At 42.0% G+C, this 26058-nt stretch overlaps 1 protein-coding gene across 1 annotated transcript in view; it reads left to right on the top strand.

Annotated features, from left to right (window-relative positions):
• ENPP6 (ectonucleotide pyrophosphatase/phosphodiesterase 6) overlaps window positions 1–25038 on the top strand; it is a 31171-nt gene extending 6133 nt beyond the window's left edge. The window contains exons 2-8 of the mRNA XM_058803699.1: window positions 4348–4527; window positions 10532–10643; window positions 14897–15038; window positions 15930–16109; window positions 18376–18513; window positions 21384–21507; window positions 22315–25038. Coding sequence (XP_058659682.1) covers window positions 4348–4527; window positions 10532–10643; window positions 14897–15038; window positions 15930–16109; window positions 18376–18513; window positions 21384–21507; window positions 22315–22538 — 1100 coding nt within the window. The 3' untranslated portion in view covers window positions 22539–25038. The remainder of the gene's footprint in view (window positions 1–4347; window positions 4528–10531; window positions 10644–14896; window positions 15039–15929; window positions 16110–18375; window positions 18514–21383; window positions 21508–22314) is intronic.
• The last annotated feature ends 1020 nt before the right edge of the window (window positions 25039–26058 follow it).

Raw genomic sequence — 26058 nt, 5'->3', positions numbered from 1 at the left:
TACAGAGCTTTTTTTCTCCTCATTAGGTACAATCTCACAGCTCACAACTAGTGTACCTACTGCCAGCTGTTAGCTAAGTAACCATTCACATATCAAGGTATTTCTTAGCCCAGAGCTGAAGTCCCTACCAGAGGCTCATACTCTGCCCAATAATGCAGGCAGCAGCTTTGCCCATTGTTCTGCCCTGTGCTTGGAACCTCAGTGCCCTCTAGTTACACCCAGCTCTGGGGGTTCAGGGGTCCCACAGTGGTCCCTGAGCCCACCACAGTTCAGAAGAACAATCAACAGCTTGCAGTCCTGGCTCTCCCGGGACACAAGACCTGACTTCCCACACAAGAAAGCATCTGCAAAGCCTCAGCTGGATGATTTATTAGCAATTTTTGTACATCCCAGCCCTGGCCCCATGATGAAAGCATTAAATTAAGAGTTTCAAGGTCTTACTAAATGAATTCCCTTTAAGGAAAAAAATAATGATGTGTGTAGCTGAGATTTTTTCTGTGCTTTTTGATGTGATCCTACTTGAATTGCAAAGTCTTGCCTGACACAGGCTAAGGTGTTCATGCTTTGGCTTTGTCTGATATTAGAGGTCATAAAAATATGGAGAGACTTTGCCAGCAAACTCCTTTGGAACATGAATTGCCCATACACATCATGCAAGTACTGTTTTTGCTTGGGGGTCTGCAGATGGCAGGGCCACTTTGCCCAGGCCAGCATTCCCCTGAGACTTCTCATGAGCTCTGGCCTTCTCCAGGCTCCTCAGGGTTTAGCACAAGGGTTTTGTTTTTAGCCTGTGGTCTTTCTTGTCAAAGCAGAGCAGGTGAGACCCATCAGGGGAACTGCAGAGCAGTGCATATATCAAAGCTTAGTTCCTCGGGACACCAACTGCTATATCTGCTCCAGAACAGGAATATGGTGCTGGTGACTTTTAAGTCCTGCTTTCTTCATCCTTATAGGAGGCAGCATGAGCAGAGCATTTCCCAAGGCAAGTCATCCAGCTGTTTGCATGGAGGAATTTAACTCTTCCCCAGACTGCATAGCTCTGTGGCAGCCTTGCAGTGCTTGCATCTGCCCCCCTGACTCTTGCTACTTTCCAGAGAGTGGGGACATGGTGGTGGGAGATGAGAGGAAAGGTCTCACCATAGCAGCAAGGCACATACAAAATATTGCAAAGTACATTTAGCTAAATGCAGGTACTGGTCTTCGCCATCAGATTGCGGTACCTTTGCTGCATTGGCTAAGAGACACACTGTGGGTTCTCCGATAAATCTGCTTTGCTCAGTGCAGAGATGGCAGATGGCCCAGGAGTGCACATGCTGGTTTCTGGATCTCACACACAGCCAGGGCAGCGTGCACAGCACTCAGTGTGACTGTGCTGCTGCTGTGGGTGGCCCAGTGGCTGTGTGTTCTGCTGGCTTTTTAAATTTTGTCTTTGTTTTGCAGAGATTCATTTGAATGGTGACAAAAGTGCCTGGAGATGTGGGAATGTGCTTTAGACAAATGCTGTATGAAGTGTAGTGTCCAAGTAAGCTGGAGCATGCAGACTTGCAAATGCTTTTGCTGGCTCTCCTCCAGAAGGATACAGAAGTTATCATATTCTTGGGAACTATACCCTCTTTGTTTTCCTCTGTTGCTTGAGGAAGGAGTAATTTTTACTACAATTACAGTGAGTTTAAATAGTGACATCTGTATGCTAAAATTGCTTGCTGCCCTGTTTCTATTTTTGAAACTCTTAAGATAAGAGTTTGATTACTGAGGAAAGCTATAGTAATGGAAGAAGTAATAAATTCTGAATGTTATGGTGACTCTCTAACACCATGTTGCTATTTTGATAATGATTAAGGAAGTACACCAAAGGTAATTTTCTTAGGCTGGAGAAAACAAGTGAAAATGGGATATAAAGAAAAAGAGTTGGACAGGTGACCCAAAAGAAACTTGAGAAATGGCCTAAATTCTGTGTACAAGTATCCTGGAGGGAGGGGGCAGGGGCAGAAATTCCAGTTATTCCAGGGCTTTTCAATCTAGTGAGCAAGGCTCAGAATAGCCATGGTTAAAGATTAACCAAGGTCAAAAATAAAATTAGACATCAGGCATACTTTTGAACATTGTTAATTGATGACAAATATTGGGAGGAGAAACCAAAGAGGTTAATTGCTTGATTACTGATGTCTTCCAAGGAGGTCCAGGGTCTTTCTGAGACACAGGCCAAAGGTAAGCAGGCATGAATGGCATTAAATGGTCGTGTCTTTGATGTGTTGCTCACCTGATCTTCTATTCTGACCCTGTCAACCAGGGATGTCTGCAATGAAAACTGATGCCTTACAGTCTTCTAGGTCTCTTTTTCAACAGTAAAAGAAAGGATTTGGAGTCCATAGAAAATTGAACTAATCTAATGTGGAGAACAGAACACTATCCTCTGTATTAGTTCAAACAGTTAATTAAATTTCCCAACAATGCTACAAAGAACAATCTCCAATCTCTTCCTTTAAAACAGCAGATCTTAAGTCCTGTAGGATCAGTAGCAGCTAGAGCTCATTAGCTCTATATGAAGACTACACTACACATCACAGATCCCTAATATGTAGGTTTCACACTGATAGAGCTTCAGCAGTACCTGTAAGTTTCCCAGGCTGGCACAAATTGACTGCTGCAGTTTATCAGGTTGATAGATGCTTAGGAATACATGGAATTCAAGAAGCTGAGGTTGTCCTGTAAATTGTACAGCTGTGCTTTTGATGCACTCTAGAGACTTCCCTTCTCTCTCTTTTGAGACTTACAGAAAAGAGAAAACTTGGCGGCCTGAGGAGAACAGATCACTGCCCATCCAATCCACCAGATCTCCTATGTTAAACCTGTTTGGGTTAGTATGATAAGGATTGACTGCCACAAACTGGGACCACTTTTTTCCTCTGGGAAGGAGGAAATGTTCTGCATAATTGAAATACTTTTTAGTAGGGAAGGAGACTTCAAAATCCATTTCAAGATCACATGCTCCCAAAGCATACAGAGTCCTCTGCACGAAATGACATCTTTTCAGAACAAGAATACCAAGGTTATTTCAGTTCTGATCACCATGCTCAGGCTCAAAATAATCAAAGCCTGTTGATCACATGCTCCCAAAGCATACAGAGTCCTCTGCACGAAATGACATCTTTTCAGAACAAGAATACCAAGGTTATTTCAGTTCTGATCACCATGCTCAGGCTCAAAATAATCAAAGCCTGTTATCTGAATCCCTGCAATAACATGACTCACCAGCTAATGAGGACAGTGTCTATCACATGCTTCAGTCATTGCTTTTTAAGATATGTAAATAAGGAACTTCCAACTTATTCTTCATAATTTCTTTTCCCATTTATGTTAATTCATCTTCAGAATAATTATTAAAATATAGCATCTTCTCTTCTGAAAATTACAAGAAGTCAAGAAGTAGACGATCTCTCTCAGTTATGATATACTAGTTTCTTGTAATATGAAGTAGCCCAAGGGCCCCTCAGTACAGTAAGAAGCCTGAACATGTCTGATGAAGTTATTGCTGTGCCCACAAGCAAGAACAAAGCATGATCATTGCAAGAAAAAAAAAAAAAGAAAAATGAACAATAATAGAAAATAACAGTAACATATAAATGTTTTTGCCTGTTTGCAGAAAAACAGTGTGCCCTATGGATCAAAGAAGGAGAAATACAAATTTCTCGATCTTTGTTCTACGTTTCTAGATTGTGCTCTTATCACCTTCTGTTCACAGCTTGCTTCCCCCAGCAGGTTGTGAGTGCTGATGGGTTCCTTAAAATGGCCTCAGACTTGGCAGCTGTTGGGTGTGTAGAAGGAGCCAGGTGTCAGCCAAGCACGTGGCCCCCAGTTTGTGTGTTGGGCTGGGTTTGAAATGTTGAGCAGGACACGGGGTGCAAGGTTTGTTTTTTCTGGCCTCAGCTGTTTAAAATTTGGCTGCCTGAAGCTGAGAAAAGGCTGTGATCTTTCTCTACCAATAACTGAGAGTGTCTGCACCTCCAGATACCCAAATGCCTATCTTAGGGTGGCATGAATTGCTTTCTAGACATGACTCTTCTTATCTGTTGATTGTGAAGGGAACACAGGGGGCTGACAAACTTTAGCAACTCATTTTTGGGTGTCTGAACTGGGGGATTTAGTAATCAAACTGGAGCACCCCAGTGAAAGGTAAGAGTCAGGGAGATTTCATGAATGGTTGCAAGGTAAGAGATCCTGGAATTCAAGACAGGGCTTTTCAGCTGATTTGCTGGATGATCCAGTAGTAGCAGTGGTGGTGATGCCAGCACCCTTTTACTGAAGAACACTATTCTGATTGTGCTGCTTTTGTCCCCACTCTCAAAGGTCGCCACTGCGAGGTCCATCAGATGACTGGAAACTACATGTGGGACCAGAAGGCAAATGTATCATTTGATATTGGTGTGAATAAAGAAAGCCTGCTGCCTCTCTGGTGGAATGGATCAGAGCCTCTGTGGGTCACTATGATGAAAGCTAAAAAAAACGTTTCCATGTACTACTGGCCAGGTTAGTATGTGAAAAATTCCTGCAATGCACTTTGACACCTGAGCACTCCATATGCTGTCAGAATGGCTCTCTAATACAGTTCTGAAATACAGATAGGAAGGTTTTGTGCTTTACTAACCAGGCATAGAAATGAATTAGCTTTTTTTCAGTCATGATAATTTGCATATTACTTAGAAAGGAGAAAACTGAAGTTCAGTAGAGGCAGCTTTCCACTAAATGCTAGCTTCGGGAGGGTGCTGGCTTGAAGAGCATCCCCTCCTCCATCAACTGCTTTTTCCTCTTGTCCACCTGTAACTTCTGCTATGCTCAATGGTTGCTCCATGGTTCACGGTCCAATCAAAGTAAAACAATAACCACCCTCCCCCAATGCTTCTTTGGTTTTAATCTGGAAATTAGTAGCTGAGAGCTGAAGATTATCTGCTCTGTGAGAACAAGAAAATCCAGCTGAAAGCAAAGCATCCTTGTCTTCTGGTCCTCCTTCATTGTTAATTCATCTGTGGTCCCAGTTGGTCTGAGTCTGGGCCATTCATTTGGAGGGACTGGCCTTTCTGTTCCTCATTTGTTAGATACTGGACCACTGGAATGACTAGGGACATGCAATAATGAGTCCTTTTTATCAAACAGAAGTATTGTATCCCCTTAGACTACACGTTTAGGCACTCACATGGAAATAGGTGTTCCAGCTGAGCAACCAGACCAAATCCCTTGCAAAGCACCCAGATTCTCAACATTTTTACCTTCTAACTGCTCCATACCCTAAGCAGTCTGCAGACACCCTCAATGTGCAAGCGCAGGCAGGAGGACCAGAGAGCTGTTAGCAGAGCTGTGCTGAGCACAGCCAGTGCCAGCAGGGCAGTGGCAGCTGACTCATGCCATGGGCTCCTGGCCAGCTCGTCTCTGCTTCCCAATGCAGAGTGTGTGCCTGGCCACAGGCTTCCCATGCAATGTGGCTAAGGGTGTCCTGGCAAAAAGCCCATGATTCTAAGGAATGGGAAGAAAGAGTGAACCAAGATGAAAAGCAGTGAAAAGCCATCCAGAGTGTTTCTACAGCACTGAAGAGCAAAAAGATCTGAGGGTGACAATATTGCTTTATGGACTCAGAGGCAGTCAAAGAGTTTACATCAGCCCTGAAAAAAGGCTGCTTCCTACTGAAGATGTCTCAAGTGATCTAACAGCAAGGCAAATAGTAGGATATAGAAATTATACAAGAATGTATGAATTCTTCCAAAAATTTACAAAAATATCTCTTTCTGTAGACTATTCATTTTTAACTACTATTGTAATTGCTCTCAATAGGTATAATTATGTACTGAATAGATGTAACAGCCTACAGAGAGCTGCTGAAATCCAAAAAACCAGTATCACTTTCCATTAAATGCCTTTGGACTTCACCTAGCTTCTTCATGTTGCCCTTTGAGCAGTGTTTCCCAGGGAATATATATGTATCCCTGTATATATATGTATGCTTTTCACTCTACATGCAATTTCTAGCTGAAAATTGCAAGGAACAAGAGAAACGCCATTCCCCCAGTGCTTACACTCCCAAGTGTATGCACTGAACTCTCTTATGACACAGAGGGGGAATTTTTGCATGGATCTGGCATTTTAGCTGTGGACTGTGACATGTAAGTCTGCCTATCCTTAATTATTTATCTGTGATGGTTAACCTTTGGCAAAGCCATCAGCGCTTCAGTTCAGCAAAAGTATGAAGCACATGTTTATTTTCAGGCTACTCATGGTCTCAAAGGACACATTGGCCATACAGGGTCAGACACAGGAAGCAGAGTGAAATATGGAACTACTGAACTGAAATACAGGGCTGTTGGGCTGCAGCAGGACTCCAGGTATAGCTGGGGTGAACAGAACTCTCTTCAAATGCAACAACATTTGTTACATTTTCCCTATATGAATTTTTTCCCAAGCATTTTCTTGTTCCATAGCAAGGACAAAATCCTTTCTAAAAATTCTACATCTATCATTTTAAAGCTTAAATTCTTAACAAGCCGTTTGAATGGGGAGCGATACCAAACAAAATGAAAATAAAACTCCAAGATTTAATAACCAAGGTGAGTAGAGGAAGGCATTTGTACTGCATATGATCTGCTATTAGTGATTAGCTTTCCAGCATGAATACACACTGCTGCTTAGTAATGAATCTTGCAATTATGATAAAGATCCAAACAGAAAAGTTAGGGAAACTCTTAGTAGGAACTGCAATATGTAGCCAAATTCATTCCACTTTGTTCTGGAAGATGCTATTTTCTCTTTAGCTATCAATGAAGACAAACAACATCAATGAACCATAGCAGGAATGCATTGGAAACACCAGAGTGCTGATTCCCAAGATTAACTTTTACCAGTGTCATTTCCTCCTCAGACCCAGTTCCAAGCTTTGCAAAGCCTAAACCCAAAATCTGCTGCTTCATTTTCTTCCCTATGTTCCTCTCTCATGTGTAGTCACTGCCCAAAGAAATAAAATCCAGACCCCAGCACACAGGAACACAGAACACGGGAGAGCTCTGGGATGCAAACAATCACACAGCTTTATCTGTGAGCCTAACATAAACCCAGCAAAGACCACTCATGAGCAGAATGCACCTGAGATCTTGTGATTCTAGAAGCAGAGGAGCCAAACTATCACCATGCTGGGGGTCCCAAACACCACTTCTGCCAGAACATAAGGCCTTGCCTTGTAGGGATGTTTTCCTCCTTTCTTCATGCTCTGTGTGGGGTGAAAGGAATAGCCTCACCCTCAGGTTGCCTGTCGGAAGCACTGCTGCTCCAGCAGGTGGAGAATGCCCAGAGGAGCACAAGAGCATCCTGGTCAAAACCTTGGAGTGGTCCTTGCCTCAGCCCAGTAAGTGCCATCATCCCAGATGCTCAAGCTCCTTCATTTTCCAGCAGCCCATGCAACTACTTCAGCTGAAGTGCAGTGACAACTTCCCTAAACACTGAAATAAGAGACAGAGGGGGTAAGAAAAAAGACTCTAAACTCAACTTTTGCCATTTAAACATAATATTTATCAGACCATACAGCTAGTCTGGAAAGTTTTCAAAATCTTCTGTTATGACATGAAGTGTCCAACTGTTAAATAAATGTTTAGAAATGTAATTTAAAACTGGCAGAGATTCTGGTCTCCATGTCAGACAGATAAAGAGGGGTTTATCACTCTGAAAGAAGTCCTTATTCCTGCTCCAGTAGTTCAGGTTTTTAAATAAAGGTTTAGCATCATACAAAACTGTGCAGAGGGATCTAGCATTACATCTTAGTAAATACAGCTTAACTATTTGTAGTTTAACCAAGAAAAACTTGGCATTCCCTTTGGCTGCCTCCAAATCTGTTTAAATTTTCTTTCCCATAATATCTAAAAGAAAAAACTTACCATATGTCCTGGCCTCTTCCAAAACGAAATTTAAATATTAAAAGGTCTTCATAGCCACTATTTTGGACTTGTAACAAGCCTTAATATTAAAAACCCTAATTTAAGTTCTATTCATCATAGAGGCAAAAAAAAAAAAAAAAAAAAAAGAAGCATACTTGAAGACCACTATTCCACTATTTCATGGCCAAAATGATTAAATGATTTCTAATTGTTGCCACCCTGTAGTCTTTTACGTCATGCTCATCACTTGACAACCTAGAAATAGCAAATATAACTCAGAAACTAAAATATCCCAGATCCCCAAGAGCTTAATGCTCCCAGTTAAAATTATCTCATGAGTAATTCTGAAGAAAGTTATTTGAGAAAATTACAATCTGATGCCAGTATCTGAAGGCAAAAAGAGGCAAAATGATCATATTAGTCATTGGCCACAAGCAGTTATCCAGCTGAAGTTAAACACAAGGTATTTCTAACGACTTTCCAAATGCATTCTTAACTTCTTGCCTGGTTTTGGAGACAATCTTGAGCCAGACTCAAGTATGAAATGAGAAATTGGCTCCAAAGTTCCAATTCAATCCTGAAATACTAGCAAAGCCTGCAGAGGACAATTGCATCGCCTCTAGCAACTGAGGTAGCCGAAAGCCCTTGTTTTGCTGCTGGTAGCACCCAGGACACCCTACAAAAGGCTGGATCTCTGAGCCCTCAGGGAAGGGACTTCCTGGGTATGACTTCAGGCCATTCATGGAATACATTTTTCTGGTGATTTGGTTCAGTATCAGCTCCGACCCATCTCTGCTGCACAGTGTCATTTCTTGGGGACACTGTGTGCAGATGTAAAGGAGTTTTATTGCGGGGTGATCAAGAGACTCAGTTATTGTCACATAATCTGCTGGCTGCTTATCCAGGCTGCAGACAACTGTCATGGGGAATCATGGTGGAGAGATGAACACTGAGGTATTTTCATGCAGAAAGTGGAAGAGTAAATCCTATGTTTGGGGCAACAGGGGAAGAATGAAAAGTAGGCACCATCCCACAATTTTGATACAAATAAAAATTAGATATAGCTTCAAGAGTAAGCAAATGTGTTTTTACAGGAAAATAAATCAGTTGACTACATTAGATGTTTATTATTGGAAATAATTAATTAATCATAACAGATGGGGTCCCTTGAAACACACAGAGCATATGGAGACCTGGGAGCTGCTACCACAGGTGAAGAGACTGAATCTGTCATGTGTGCTATGGCCCTTTCACTTTTGGAAAAGATAATTTCCATCTGACTTATCTGGCTTTCTGCAAATCATTAAAGGTTTTAAAAAATTCCTAAGCTTAAACACATAAGTTTTTCTAATTTTTCATGGTAGTCCTGAACTATCACATCAGAAGATTCCTAGCCATCTTGGCCTGCAAGTGGTGTGCTTTTCCCTGCATCCCAGCACTGCATCTGAGTGATGTGAGCCCATGGGAGCTGAGATGCAAGGCTGACAGACTCTCTTTATTGAGTGTCCCAGTAAGCAAACCACTGTAAATCACCTCTGTTGGTAGCTCTGCTTGCTGTAGGGCCCTGTCTGTACTTACACCTCCTTCTCACACCCCAAGCAACAAGTCAACATATGACAGCCCTTAATGCATTTCACTTTCCTCCCAAAGGAGAAGCAGAGGGACCCAGATGTACAGATTCAGGTTTTGGCTTAGAGCTGCCTTTTTGACCAGACTGTGTTGCTGTATGCAGAGGCCCTTTTGCAAAAGGTGGGGTTTTTTTGGTTTTGATTCCTCCTTGTGGCCCTTGTTTTCTGATGTGTTTCTGAATACATCAGAAAATGCCTAACTGTGATGGGAGGACTCTGGGGTTCTGGAATGATGATTTGCATTAATCCAGTGTTTCTGGAAGCATACTTCTTTTAAATATTAATATTATTCAGCAGCATAGTAACTGGAGAGCAAAAGGGCAAAGAAACCTCACAAAAACATGTTTTTCTATGTTCAAGGCCATGTTCTCCTGTAAGATTTGTTGCCATAAATTTTTAGGCTACAAAACAGACTTTATTTTGCAAGAAAGGCTGCCAGTTGCCAAGAGAGTTAATTGGTTTACACTGTTTTAATAAGACCTCCTGGGAAACAGATATAATAGTGGAGAGCCAGTATCACACCATAAAATACACTTTATAGAGGATATTGCACTTTATAGAGGATATTGCAATGTAAGATACAGTGTGTCTAACTGGAAAGTATTTGCTGAAGTTGCAGAGAACAATGTCTAAATCTATTATGTTGGAAGCCTGGAAATGAGGCTATATGGCCACAGAAGTTAAAATATAAACAAGCTGGTGATTTAGGTGGAAATGGTCTGCCACGAGGGAATCGAGCATTTTATTGTGGGCAGCTCACACAGAGACCTTCCTTTTAGAGAAGGAAATAAAAGAGTGCAATGTACAGTTTGCTACAAGCACTTGTCAAACCAACCTCTCTCCCCATTTCCCTTGCCAACCACATGGTTTCCTGCAGGGAAGGCATAAGGTAAGTACTGTCACAGGGAATTTACAGACCTGAACTTGGACATCAGGGTCTGAGGTCTGTGATCAAGGTGAAATAGCAGAGCTTACCACATTTTTTGCTCATAGGTTGCGAGGTGGAAATCCTTGGAGTCAGACCAAGTTACTGCCGCGAGTACTTCAGTGTCCCAACAGACAGGAACTTCGCAGATGCCATCAGCGATGCCCTCGAGTCTCTGTGGTACGTCATGAGATTTTTGCAGTGTGGGGTTTCCTCTCTGTGGGACAAATCTTTGGATTTACTATCAGGGAAAATTTCAGGATGAGCTTCCAGGTAGGAAGAGGAGGGCCAAGAGTGCTTTAGAGTATCATCATAGAAACAATGCCATAACAGAAATAGGGCCTTACACTAAGAGTGGAGGGAAAGATGTGCTCCTCTGTTTCGGTGTAGTCTGCAACAAGGAGGAGACAACCTGACTTAATGGCTTGTAATTTGCTGTTTCAAACAACTTCAGGATGAGCCTGTGCATGTCTACTCCTGCAAGAAAAGGCTTTGAAATGCTTGTATTTAGACAGAGGATTTGGAAATTCTGAAATTTGGCTCCAGTCACTTGTTTATGAGACTGATGGTCTGGATTTTTCTTCATTTTAGAACATCTCAAGCCAAATATTTTTGGACAGGGCATTTATTTTTTGCAAATATGGGAATAGAATAGAATAGAATAGAATAGAATAGAATAGAATAGAATAGAATAGAATAGAAATAGAGTAGACCCGAATTATTCTGTTGGAAGGGATCTAGAACAGCCATATAGTCCAACTGATGGGAATATATCTCTCAGACAACTCCTAGGAAAAATGTATGCTCCAGAACCAGCTTTCAAGTTCCACCATCTCTCATCCAAACATTTACAAGAGACAATTCCACATAGGGTGTAAAATCAGGGAAGGTTGCACCATCACATGCTGCACCAATGCCTTACTTGGACTATAACTGAGCTCCTCCTTTTAAAGCCTTGTTGGTTCCATAATTAATCCAATCCTAGGAGACCCTTCTACTTCAATACTTGCAACTGCCATAGCAATTTGAATCCAAAAAGTTTTGTATTCAGGTTCTGAGTGTTGATTGTTCCTGAAATAAAGGCTCCAAGATTATGAGAGTGCTCTTGGGGAAGTTGCTCCCAGTTGCACACTGGGTCCTGCTGCACAAATGCTCACAAATAAGTGTTGTTTGCAGCATGGGCTTAGACAGAAGGTTTCTGAGACCATGTGAGAGGTTTTATCCTGAAATTATTTAGCTTAGATTTAAAGAAAGTTACCTGCATGTGACATGAGGAAGCCATATGTGTCATAGGAGGCTTTCTGGAGCTTTTGCAATGCTTTTAATTCAGTGAATAAAAAGGGAATGGAAGATGTAATACAGACATCAGCTCTGGCTTCTGGTAGAAACCCAGAATTAATGTAGAAAGATTTTTGGTCTGGTATCATTTTGGGATGGGTCAAGATATCCTTGAAGCTTCTTACTTGGTTTCTGTGAAGCACAGTGTGTAAGGGTGCTCAGTGCTGTTTTTCAGCTCTGTAATTGTGAACATAGTGAAAAATGAGGCACAAACTGCTAAAAGTACCAGCCCTTCAAGCTGTTATTTTTGGTAGCTGGAGAGTTTCAATAGCTAATTCTGTCCAAGCCACAAGGCTGCCTGTTGCTGTCTGTGGTGGAAAAGGAAAGGGACACCACAGTGTTGGTGGAACAACTTGGAAGAGGTGAAAGCTGATGATTTCAAGAAAAGTGTAAATCCCTGCCACCAAGATGTCATAAATAACAGCTACAGTTTTCTGAAGTGCCCAAATCCCACAGATCTTCCCAGTGTAGCAGGAGTTCCTGTCACTGGTGTCTGTTTACACACCATCCCTGGTGAATTTCTTCCTGAGTTCTTTTCCTTTAAACTAAGTGCCCTGTATCCAACAAGGTGGGAAAGAGGAAAAAGTAATGCTCTCACATAAAACTAATAATCAGGTTTAGGTGTGAATACTGCAGGGACTTAAAGTAAGAAGGGACGGTAGAGAATGAAAATATTTAAAATCTGGTAGGTTTTCCTTATTGTTTCTCTCATCCATCCTCTTTGTTTATTTCTTTAAGATTTAGAAGAAGTTCCATGCTGCTGTGCCAGCCCATAAGAAGTAAAGTCTCTGAAATGCTTTTCTTGTAGTCATATTCATTTAGGAGGATTTAGCATCTCCAGTAGAAGAGTCTTCAGCTTGTTATCTATATCTTTCACAAGTGCTTTTGACTCCTGGAGCTGTTCAAAGGCTGGCATATGCAGTGTGTTTCCTTTCCACACCCTAGGTAATTGGAAAAGCCCATTAGGCCGAGACTGTCCTTAGCTGTATGTGAGAAAACAGCCCGTGGCAAGGGCAGTCTGTTGCCTGGAGCAGTGCCTTGCTCATCAGCCCTAATGGCAGGTATCAGTAGTTAAAGAACTGCACTTGGGCACCCACCATTAGCAAACCTTGCACGGACTCCAGGATGAAGTACCTAACTCATCAGGGAGCCACTGAGCTTCTCTTGCAACCACAGGAAATCAGCCTTCAGCAATATTCTCCAGTCTTTTCAAACAGGTGCTTCAAGACCACTATTTGGACCAAGAATATTCAAAACAGAGTCAAGCATCTGTTTTTGGCAAGTGAAACTAAAACCTCCCTTGAATCTTTTCAACAACTGTAACTTATGGGTTGTTGTAATCTACCTATCTGCCTGGGGAGGTGTCATGAGGTCTGCATTGTACTTGCAAAGTGTGCTGGTAGAATATAAAATACTTTTTGGTGTTGCCATCAATGCTGTCCAACTTTCTTCAGCATTCTTTTCTAAGTAATTTATTTGGAAAGTTACTGGTGATGGAAGAAGACAGGACTAACAGAATACTTCTGTCTAAAGACAGAATACTTCTCCCATGCAAGCCATGATAAGGGTTTTCTTAGAAAACTTAGAAAACCCCTTTTTTTTCCATAGAAAACCAGGCAAAAATGGAAACAAAGTCAAGCCCCAGACATGCTGTACCAAATTCTGCAAACTCCTAAGCATATTGCATTACTGGATCTTGTCCCATTGAAGTAATTAAATATTCTTCCTTACAGCACTGAGCCCTCATGGAGAAATCTCACCACAGCCTAAATGAGATCACTTGCTTTATGCAGTAAATCTCTTTCTTAGCTTCTGTCTTGGTCAAAAATGATAATTTACTTATAGGTGAGAAGACATAAATTAGTTTAAGTAGCTTATAACACAGGTACTGCAGCAGAAGTGAACTATTTCAATAGGTTCAATGACTGTGTATGCAATAGAGAAATTACAGGGTCAAATTTTAGAAAATAATTTATGCCTAATACAGATGGAAAGTAATGCTTAAAATGAAACTGGGGAGAGGGAAGCGCCGGTTCATTTAAATTACTTTAAAACCTTGAAGAGTGAGGAACAGCACTGCTCTGCAGGGCCAGCAATGGAGAAATTCCCACCCCAGCAGACATCTTCAGCTTCTCACAGGACTGCTCCTCTGAGCCTTCTACAAACTGAGAAATACAAATGACAGGCTCTAATTCATTCACTCAATCCCTCATCTCAGATTTTGCCTCTTCTGTCCCACTAATTACACCAGACTACCCAGGTGTCTTTAATCAGACATGCTGGACAAACAAGTCTTTCTGTAGAGATCTTAATATGGATGAGAGCATGTAATATGGATGGCATGCTCTGCCATATATTAAGTACAGCGCAAAAAGACTGGGTTTGGGTTCAGGAGTATAGGTTTGTGATTTTATCCACACAATTTCTCTCAGGGAGATTTACAGAGAACAGTAAAGTGGTCATGAAAATGAAATTAAGCACTGATGTGTGTGCTATCCCCACTAATGAGGCTGACAGGAATCAATACAGAAAAGTGTGATCAGCTAAACTTGTGCAATTCTGAGATTACCTTTGTTTCCCTTGCTCATGTTCCTGAATAAAACCCCCTCCTAAAATCTCATCCCAGTTCATACTGCTTGGTATTTTGTAAAGCAGAGCACATCCTGAGTTGACCTCTGTGGTTTGGAAGACCTCACACAGGAGAAAGCCAGAAGTGCCAAACTTTTTAATTAAAGCACATTTGACTGGTAATTCCCATAATCCTTTTAATAGGGGCATTCAGCACAGAAATCAGAATTTCTTTGTTCTTAAAGGGAAAGCTTCTTTCCTGATTCAAATAGGTAGTAGAGGACTGCCAGGCCAGCCTGCACATGGCAGTTTCCACCTGCTGCCTCTGATGGGAGTCCCAGGCAAACTCAGGGGACTCTGGGTGTGAATAATGAGCCCAGCAGTGCAATAGGTGGTAGGACAGCACAGGCTGGAAGCAGAAAATGGGGTTTTGTGGCTCTATATACTTGTGAAGACAACAGTGCCAGTAGCCAGGAGGTCTCCATGTGTGTCAGCCCTTCACTCCTTGCCCTCTGTCCCACCCCCAGCAACAACAGCGCCGAGATGGCTGCGGTGTACTACGAGCGCATCGACGTGGAAGGCCACCACTACGGCCCTTCGTCCCAGCAGCGCAAGAACGCTTTGAAGGAAGTAGACAAAGCCTTGAGCAACATGATCTCACTCATCAAGGTGAGTGGCATCCATAAACCCAGCTCCTGGGTGTCTTTGGACAAGGCTTTTAAAACCGGTCCTTGTGGCACTGCCCAGAGCCTGTTTAACACCTGTAACTGAATGCAGTGGCTGTAAATTTTTCTTTCCTGAGAAACAGGCTGCTGAGTTCATGTGGAATTCAAGGCACCATTACCCTGATTATTATTTTCATTGATGGCATTATAACCCTCCTGGTGGATTTATACCAGTAGGCCCAGGAAGCCACAAACCAATATACATGTTGCTCTGTTTATGACTTGTGTTGCCAGCTGGACTTCATTGTAGGTGAAGAAATCAAAACTGTGTTTCCTGAGGTTTGTGGAATCAGACTATTAACTTTCATATCAGTTTTTATGACAGCATTCAGAACTCTGTACTTTAAACTTGGTTTTAAAAAAGCATTATTGAAATGATTTTGCAGTGAGAAAATCTTTTGGGTAAATAGCAATTCTATGAATATTTCTGACAATGATAAATGCATGTTGGAGTTTTTATGTGTTTCAGTGAAGAGAGGAATATGCATCTTCAATTTCACTAAATATTAAAAGCTCTAATGCTAAGTGCTCATGTTTGGGAGGGAAAGAGAGAAACACCCCTTCCACAAGTGGTATTGTGGCAAAATTGCTGTGTGGACTTGTTTAGGAAAAACTCTGGTGCTAACCTCTCAGACTCTTCCAGAGCAGCAAGTAAAAGTGGGTATCCACCATTATGGGTGGTGGCAAAGCACATTGCAGGACATTGATGGATGTGATCCTTCTGGTGAACTTCCAGAAACAGTGGAGGTCAAAAGGTGATTTACATTTTCCAGCAGGCACAGACAGTGCCAAGCTCTTACCTGGCCCTAAAAGCTGTCATACACTTTCCTCGCAGAGCAAAGGCCTTCAGAATGATATCAACGTCCTCCTCTTCTCTGATCATGGGATGACAGACATCTCTTGGGCAGATAAAGTGATTGAGCTGAAAAACTATATCAATATGAGTGACACCATACAAATGAAAGACCGAGGTCCTGTTGTGAGCCTCTGGCCAGCTCCAGACAAGCATGCAGAGGTGAGTACAGCCTAGTTGTACACCTCAGTTTTGTGTTTTCTCAGTTTTTATGCTAATTGTGTCTTCTGTTTTCTCTTAACATCCAATTACTGCTCTCAGAGATGTGTGCAAAAATCAGCTCTTATCAGGAGTCAGACTTGGATCCTGTGACATCCTTGAGATGCTGGTTTCCAAAGGAAAGTAACACCAGGCAAATTAAAAAGCATGAACTTGCACTGTTACATGGCAAAGACACATGCTTCTAAACTCCACCCTTATTAGCTTCTGATAAATAGCTAAAATATTTTAGTTCAAAATGCGCTTTTAGGATTTTATATATATTAGTCAATTTATTGACACTCCAGCTAGGATGTTCAAATCATCTGAAGCAGGTTCAGGCATTTATATTCCAGTAAACTTCCACTGAAGAACCAACTCCATTAAACCAGAATTGCAATATTGTCCTTGGAGGAATTTTTGATGAAGCATGTTGGATTGAGTCAACCTTAAAAGCTCAATGCTAGAACTTCAGGGTTTTGAGGGATAAATTAAAACAATAGAGAAAAGATTTGAAAATCACTTGAAAAGAGTTAAAATGTAATTTCTCTGACTAATAGACAAGTACATTATAGTTTAACCCAAAACCAATGCATGAGGAGTCATTACTGCTGTTCTCAGAATATAGATGAGTGGATGTACAAAATGGGCAAGCTGTTCCCCAGGCAAATGATTTTGGTTTCTACATTATATTTTATCCAGTTACAGTATATTGTAGCCTGTGCAATTTTTAAAAGAGAATATTTGCTGATTTTTGCACCCAATCTCTTTAGGAATTGTGTGTCTGTGATATTGTGAACATTTCAAATTAGTGCCAGAACTGAAAGTTGTCTTAGAGGCATGCATGAGCAATTCACTCTCAAGTGCATCACAGGGGATCACAGCATTGATGTGCTTAACCCAGAGCTCCCTGGTTTTGTAGGCCAGACCTTCAAACAAGGGCAAGTTGCAACTTCACACAGCTATAGGGTTTCACCCAACAAAGCTCTTCAGCACATGCTTCTCTCTCATTAAACACCCTAATATTCCTAAGGAGAATAAAGTACAATGCCTTATACTATTGTTTTGCTTCCTTCTTTCATTTCTTTTTAGGATTTCTTACTGGAGGGATGCTTTTTAAGCAAAATGAAGCTGATTTTCAGTTTCCCAATAGCTAGATTCTCTATTTCTAATGAATTTTAAAGAGCTATGTTTATGAGTTGTAGTATATTATAACATAGTGGTCATCATCTCTAAGAATTACCCCATTTCAAAGCACCAGAAGTACTGGCGACCACTCTCTAGCCCTGGTCATGGTGGGAGAAATTGTGTCATCACACCCTGGTGATGTCCTTATGGTCACTGCACATCAGTGCACATATCTGGCACACATATACACACCAGAGTGACTTAGCTGAAAGGCTAGCGAAGAACCTTTTATTCTTTGAAGAACTGAGCTATTTATTCCTGAATATTATTTATATTTAACTTATTAAAGAACAATATAGAGTCTAGAGGCTCCAATAGCTGCCTTCTCTTTGGCATTTGAACATCTTTTCCAGGCATTTAAAATCTATTTTCTGAATAATTTGTGGTGTAATGACATTTGTGTGATTATATTCCAGACAGTATAATTAATATTAATAAACCACTTGTATGGCATTGTGCAGATTCAAAGCTGCAGGCTTTGGCTAATTAATCTCACATCAGATAACTAACGAAGCAGATAACTGAGCACTATCAATCCCTTGATAGTAATTGAGTGGGTGAGTGCAGAAACACAGGTGAGGTGACATTCATTCTCCACTCAAGAGCACAAAGAGGGAATGAGTGGCAGACAGTGAAGATGATATCTCTTTTCCATGCCTGTCCACAGTCCGCACGGTGCCTTTGAGTGTCTCAGCACTTCACTCACTGCCTCCTGTCTCCACAGGTGTGGTTTCTCCTGGTCTGTTTCTGTAGGCTGCTACACTCACATGTATACATTTGTGAACGTGTATTATAAATACACACAATACATTAATTCATGCATTCCTATGTGTTTATGATTCAAGTTTTAGAATCCCCTGAACCACACAGGCAGGTTTTGTCCAGCCATGATCTTTGGACAGGCAAGTCCTGGTGTGAATGTGCTGAGGATGAGCTATTACAGAGGATTAGCCATTCTGCAAATCCAGGTGTTTCCATGTTCCCATTAGTGTATTTATGATTTTACAGCCAGATCGTGTTCTAACATTCATTTGTTTTGCAGATATATCAAAAACTGAAAGCTGTGGAACACATGGATGTTTATAACATACAGGATATTCCAAACAGGTTTTTCTACAAAAAAGGAAAATTTGTGTCTCCACTAACTCTCGTGGCTGAAGAAGGATGGTTCATAGTAGAGGTAAAGTATAGAAGCAAAATACTTAGACAGGACCGTGGAAAGGTGCAATATATTACTGATCATTGAGTTAAAGTCAATGGGCTGACTACAAAACTAATGTCAAATTCTGCTGTGTGCTTAAAAGAACTTAAATGTATTGCAGCTATCCTAGAGGCAACCAGTTAAATAGTCAAGGTGCCTCTTTTTTCTCTGTTGTCATAAAGCAGTAGTTCTTGTATTTCACATTCCAGTTTTGTTGCTTTACTCTTCTTCTCTCCCCTTGCTATCTACTTTCATTTCAGACAAAAAGAGTGTTTCCATTTCAAGTCCTTATTATCCTCCTCCTCCTTATTATGCTCCATTCAGCAGTACTTTGTGGCAATTTTTCCTTCTGCCTGGCTTTCCTCCCATCAGACTGTCCAAAAAAATGCCCCATTTCTCCCAAGACCACCAGTCTCAAAGGGGTCACACTGGAGATTTACTTCTCAGAGATTCCCATGCACACACTGAAAACCTGGGAACTTGTTAAGCAGAGAACACAAACATGAAGAGATTTTTCATACTAACTTATTTTTTTTACTATGAATTGTTGTTACTTTGTCCTTGTGTCACATCTGGGCACCTCCACATTACAGATGCTAACTGCAGCTCAGCACAGCTCAGAGGGTGAGACAACTGTGTATTTTTTAAGGAGGTAAACTGAGCAGTGTATTAAGTGATTTGCCCAAGCCATACATGAATTCAGTAAGTTGGCAACAGAACCATGGAGTGCTGGGTTTCTTTTGTGTCCCAGCATAGTCAGGGCACTTTGTTGCCTTGTAGGTGATTGTAACTCAGCTCAGCATCTTTCATGGCCTTCAGAGCTACTGCTCACCAAGCTTTGCTCAGTCCACACTACAACATTTCTCACTAGCCAACATAAATTTAGCATAATAGTTTCTAAAGCTTAATAAAATGCACCTCTAAAAAAACCTGATGACTTTTGAATACAGCTGGATGAATACCACATTTCTGATTAAAAAAAAAAAAAAAAGTATTAAAAGCCAGAGTTAAGATTTAGACAGGTAAAGTAGGAATCTGAAACATTTTCTCCAAAATTATTTTTAAAAAATGCAACTAAACTCTCTCACACAAAAGTTCAAAATAGAACGTTTTTACATATTCTGTAGAAAATAAAAAAGCACTTTAAAAATCATTGAGTGTCTGACAAACCTTAATAACAGTGCAGCAAACACTGCTGCTATGATAATTATTTCTGTCTCTCTGCCCATTCCTTCCCATTGTTTCTGATTTTCAAGAATGTCCTCTCATTAATGCTGTCAGATTTTCCTTCTCTTCAGTACATTTTCATTATCTGTGAATGGGATATGAAAATGAAAGTTTCCTGTCATATTTTTAAAGAAATTATTGAGCCTTTTATTATACTTCCTGCCCAAACCAGTGAAGAGAGGATGTGCAGCTCTTCCCTGTCATGCTCCCAGGGCTTTTTAACTCTCTGTTAGCTAGTGGATAGCTAAAAGCTGTTTGAAAAAGGGGATTCTGTTGATGGTGGGGGTTTTTGAAAGAGACAATGGGGGTGTATCTGGAAAGTTGTTTCCCTCATCACGGAGCAGAGGAACTGAAGCCCATCTATATTTCGTTTAAAGCACGATGAGGAGGGATTTCATGCTGTATCAAAGCTGATCTGCTCATATTACCTTGTTCCTTTCACATGAGTGAGTGGTCCACATCCTTTAGGCATTGCACATTCAATTTTCTTTCTTAAGAAGATAAAAATCAGACAAAATAAATGTTTATAAAAGGAAAGGGAACCTCATTTAATCTGCTTCACCATCTGCAGGAGCTGCAGCACTTGCCCAAAGTGGGAATGTGGGAAACTCTTGTGGGCATCTTCTGTCCTTCTGTACTTGAGTGTGAAGGCTAGACCTGGACACTCTAGAGGACTGTGCAGCTCCTTCTCTGTAATTATCAGAGAAATTAGTGCCATGGGTCTGATGAACTGTGAGTTGATGTTCTTTGTTTAAGTGAAATTCCTGCCACAGTTTTGGGGTGATGTGAGTGCCACATCTGTCTGCTGCTATCCCTAAGGAGCACGGGACAGGAGAAACTCATGGACAGGTTTGTCCAGCATTTGATCAGCCCCTAGGGACTGCTGCTCTGACAGATATGGCACTGTTGTAGGTAAGAGCTGTTGATACAAAGCAGGAGAAAGTAAGGAAGGAATTTAAGAGTACATCTTAAGTGCAGTATGGGCTAGGAAGAACAAGATTTATAATGATAAATTAATAAAGAGTAGATCCACTGAGCAAGGAAATAAAACAGAGCACAGGCCACAGAGAGTGGGACTGTCTCAGGTCAGAACCAGTGTTCCGTGGAACAAACCTCATTGCTTTAATACAGAAACAAGTGGGGAGAAGAAATAATGATTAGAAAATATCTAGTAGGGGGAATATTTGTATTATTAGGCTGAATAGTCAAATGGAGGAAAAAATTACTTATTTTTTAAGGTGTCAGTGGCATGTGGGGAAGAACAACACCCCAGCAAACCCACAGAAGTGCATGGTGCTGGGTGGGAGAGCAGTGCTGCAGGCATGGGGAGAGGGAAAGCACCTTCCTTACACAAATCACATATGACTGTGGTACTTCGTGTTTGTGGCAGAAATCTACATGAGTTGTCCTCCCCTCCCTGTGGAGGGGGAGGTGATTACTCACTGAGACAGCAAAGCCTGTCAGGAGGGGTCACCCCTCCTGGGCATGAGCTCCTGTGCAGGTGACAGCACAGTGTGGGGCCTGAAGGGATGGTACAGCACATGGAGACACAACATGGCACCTCACAGTGCCCAGCACAGCTCACAGGCAGGCACTAACCATGCTCTGCTGCTGTCACCCAGAGCAGGGACAAGCTGCCCTACTGGGAGAACGGGACGGGGAGGAAGGAGGCCTGGCAGAATGGCTGGCATGGCTACGACAATGAGCTCATGGACATGAGAGGCTTCTTCCTCGCATATGGCCCAGGTACAGTGCCACCATCCCTAGTGTCCCACTTCCCCTGCAGCCCCATGGCCCTCACCCCTGCAGCCCTGCAGCCCCTGGCACATCAGGACCCTGATGCAGCACTCTGTGGCACCCAAAAATTACAAATAGATGGCAGGATTTCCTCACAATGGAGGGCTTGTTGCACTGCATCTATTTCATAGCTGAAGAAACAGGGCAGAGAGATATGAAGGGATTTAGTCAGCCTCTCTCTGATGTCCCAGTGCAGTTACTAAGTCTTTGCCATGTTTCCCTAAATTTTGGCCTAAATTTTCAATTCTATTTGAAACACATGAATCCTGCTTTTGTCGGGGAATTCAGACTTGCTACAGCAGGGCACTTCCTTTGGGAAGGTTGCAGCATAGCTCACTCATGTGTCTGATGGGCAGACACATAACTCCTGGTTTCTACTTCATCAGCCCCTTTAAACAGGACAGAGCACCAGGCAGAGCACTAGGCAGAGCACCAGGCTAATTGTATTGCACCAGTGAAAGCAGAATGTACAATACAATTATGTCAGGCTATTACATATCAAGCACATGCAGTAAAGTAACTCCTGTACTTAAAACTTCAGAGCTTTCTCTAGATTCTATAATAAAATTGGCCTAGAAGAAATAATAATGAATAAAATTGTTTAAATTAATGTTTTTGCTGAGCTGTGCTCCAAATTGTGTAGCATGCCACATCCCAGCCTGGTGAGTAAGTCCCAAGGAAGACAAAGGAGCCCTTGCCTCACAGCACCCCATGTTCCAGGGTTGCCTGATGCCAACTCCTCTCTTTTGCCTGCAGATTTCCGATCCAACTACCGAGCGCCTCCCATCCGATCTGTGGATGTTTACAACATCATGTGCAGCCTGGCAGGAGTACAGCCACTGCCCAACAATGGCTCCTGGTCCAGGGTGGAGTGCATGCTCCGAAACACAGCCCCCTTGGCACCGCTCCCCCCGCGCAGCAGCTGTGTCCTGGCACTAGCTCTGCTCTCCCTGTTCTCCAGGCACATCTCCTTACTGTGATCCCTGAACAATGTCACTCAGTGTCACCAGCAACTCCATCCTTCTCTGTTTGTTCTTTTAAAGTTCTTCATTTGAATAATAGCTTCATTAATAGAGGGCTGTCCCCCACTCCTCCATTGTGCTCCACCAGGCATGAATCTGACCCATCCTGCATTTACAATGGTTTTAACATGAAGCCAGGTTTTGTGCTGCTCCAAACACAGCCAGGGACAATGGTGTCACTCACCTAGATTTACAGCACTGCCAGTGAGGGCACAATCCTGGCTGGGTGTCCACAAAGTTTTCTGGTGGGTGCACATGGGGATCTCTGAGCATCAAACACATCTCACCCCAGCATCTTTCACTGAGGAGCTCACTCTGGTTGGCCATACTGAGAAGTTCAGGAGTGGAGACAACCTCTCTGTGTGTAGCTGGGATCATCCTGGTTCACCCCTTCATCTCCAGCTCCAGCAGCAGCAGAGTCCCATCTTCTCCTTACAGCACCAGCCAAGCCCTGTCTATACAGACACAGTCTTTAAAGAGCCAAGAGCTTTGCTGAGGGACCATAATGCTGAGAGAGGTGGGTCAGCAGGAGAGCATCCTGCTTCTCTCAGTCTTTCCTTCTTTATTTTCACCAACACGAGTCCTGGCTCTGCCCATTTCCAGGGCCAGGCTTTCCTCACAGACCACAGCAGAGGGAAAGGCTGGGAAAGAAGAAAGTGACAGAAATCCTTCACTTCAAAGCTAGTGGGAAAATGAATAGACATCTGGACACACAAGGGTCAGGAGAACATAGGATGAGGAAGGCTGGCATTTAACAGCCTCTCTGCTTTTCCAGGTGAAGATAATATCATCTGATCATGTTCTATACTCCATTGCATTTCTGAAGTTTTTTCAACATTTACTGCTCTTCTATCAGCTTTTGCTCTCTACACCTCTGCCTGGTGATCAGCACATTTCCCTTTATTCTGCAGCAGGGAGAGAGGTCTACACTGATAGATCTCCCACCCTCCCAGCTAATCCAGGTGATTTTTTCCACCATGGGCCATCAAGCACAAGCAAAGTTGTAACAGCAAAGTTAAATTAAACAGCAGGAGAGGATAGAGTTGTTGCCAGAGGTGCCTTTGGGAGTGCACAGCGCTTTATCTGATATACCTCTGAACCAGGAGCTTTCAGCAACAGCTGCCTTTGGCAGGACTGAGGTCCCTCCCCATGTAAAACAAACCTCTAGGACTCACAACTCTTCTGGAGCCAGGGACAAGCACGATCCCAGTATGTGTGCTACAGTGCATTTAAGGGTGAATGATTACACTGGGGGGGAAAAAAAACAAACACCAAATTAAACTTGACAAAAGACTTCTGTAATAGCTGTAAAGATTTATGTAATGTGTTATTAAAGCTCAAGTGAACCATCAAATCAGTTGGGAGAAAAATGGAAAAAATCAGGCTTTGTTATTAGACTGTTGAGTATAAAAGGCAATTTAGTGCTTTCGAAGCATTTGCAGTAGCTGTAAAACAAGCACCTATTGTTCAGAGTTCCCTGTTGCTCTTTAATGGACCAGGCTCAATGAAATCACTGGAGCACATTTTTAAAGAAAAAAAAAGAAAAAAGAAAAAAGAAAAAAAGAAAAAATTAAGTCAGCATACAAGATAACTAAATTACCAAGTTTTGTCTGAAAATCATCAGGTTAAGACACCATCAGTGCCTGCTAACCCCTCCACAATGTGCCATTTTAAGTCTTACCAGAGAGCAGAAGCCAAGGTCTTCTTACAGAAGAAATGTTTCTAAAGCTATAAGAGTACATTCAGCTCCTCAGTTGTACAAACAGAAACTGAAAATAACAAATTGGATCCCTTGAGTTGTTTCATGGATGGGCCATGACACATGAAACCAACACTGATCCTTGTGAGTACTTTGTGTAACTCATTTTTGTCAGGATCCACATGCAAATACTGAAGGGTAAATCCAATTGCAATATGATTTGTTTGACCTTAATGCAAGCATTGTGTGTATGGTAAAAGATACTTGGTCTGTAAAAGCAAAATTTGATGGCAGATCTTCAAGAAGCTCGCTAGCTTCAGGAGAACTACAGCTCATTATTTTTTGGAAATTGCATCTTTCTTCCTCAGAAATGTCATACCTCTGAATCAATTCATGTTCTCATTCAAAAATCAAGTGTCTTAACTCTTGCCTATTTTTCTGTATACTATGCAATGGAGGTGGGTGTATTTTAAAACCTATTTCTGAATGACGTTTTTATACAATGATTGTGAATGAGTGAATAATTCTAAAAATGGTGTTAGAAAAAGCACTTCTTTGTAAATACTGTAAGATTTTTGAAGAAAAAAATAGCCCAAAACCTTCCCTTCAACACTTTGCCTTTCTTGTCTAATTGCTGCATCAAAGTGTGATAAACAGTGTTTGAAGCTTGTGCTGATTAATTATCAGAAAGACGAATGATAACATTGTTTAGAAATGGCAAAGTTGTCAGCATGTAAATTAAGGACATTAAATGCATCACATGAGATGATGTAGCTCGTATATGCAGTCCTTTTTTCCAGATGTATTTCATTATTTAACCTTTTGAACATCCATTCAGGAACACATCATTCCCACTAGGCAATGGACATGACAAGACATTTTGCATTTCTAAGAAGAGAGGTGAGCCCTGGATGCTCTCTCACTTCTCCAAGCCTCCTGTGTCACCATCACATCAGCTGCTTGCACAGAAATTAAGACCATTGTCCCTGGTATGAGGGTGCGTTAGGCTCAGGCTGTCCAGAGCCCCCCTTTCCCGGTGGGAGATGGCACAAATGTCAACAAGACTTCAAAAACCAACTCTAGAGGCCTCAAGGACAAGGGGGCCCTACTCCACTCTAAACTCGACAAACTGACAATGTCCATGGAAGAGACTAATTTAATAGAAACAAGTCTCCAAGGCTACTCAGTAGAATTTATCTCCTTTTCCTTGTATTGACTGACCACAGAGCAGGGAGGGGATGATGGAGGAGGACCAGTGCAGGTATGCCAACAAGTCCTTTATTTCCCAGCAGGACTCCCTCTGAACCACGAGCACTGCCAAGGTCTGCCAGAGATGCTCCCCTCATGTTCCATGAACATGGATCCTCAGGAAAGGGAGGTGCTGAGGGACGACCTGCCCAGGAATAAGTCTGTCAGCTACCCATAACAGTGCCAAAAATGGCATTTTCACAGCTTAATAAGATGAGTCCTTTTTACCAATGACCTTGGTGGCCATGCAAGTGGCATGGCTGGCTAAGGCTCAGCGGGTGAGCCCTCCAGCATCCCTCTGGATGCAGCCTGCATTGCCTGCACATACTGCAGCACCATGGAGACATTTTCCATTGGCCCAGACACCAGCCTGCACCCTTGACAAGTACAGAGGCTTTACAAGTAAGGGGTGAATGAGAGGGTTTTGCAGTGCTGGTCATCTTCCTTGTCTCCTAACTAATACATCACATCACAAAATCACAGAGTATTCTGACTTGGAAGGAACCCGCAAGGATCATCAAGTCCAACTCC

Source organism: Ammospiza caudacuta, chromosome 4, assembly GCF_027887145.1.
Source record: "Ammospiza caudacuta isolate bAmmCau1 chromosome 4, bAmmCau1.pri, whole genome shotgun sequence".
Taxonomy (NCBI): Eukaryota; Metazoa; Chordata; class Aves; order Passeriformes; family Passerellidae; genus Ammospiza; species Ammospiza caudacuta.
The sequence above is the reverse complement of the archived record's forward strand: the minus strand, read 5'-3'. Positions and strand labels throughout refer to the sequence as shown.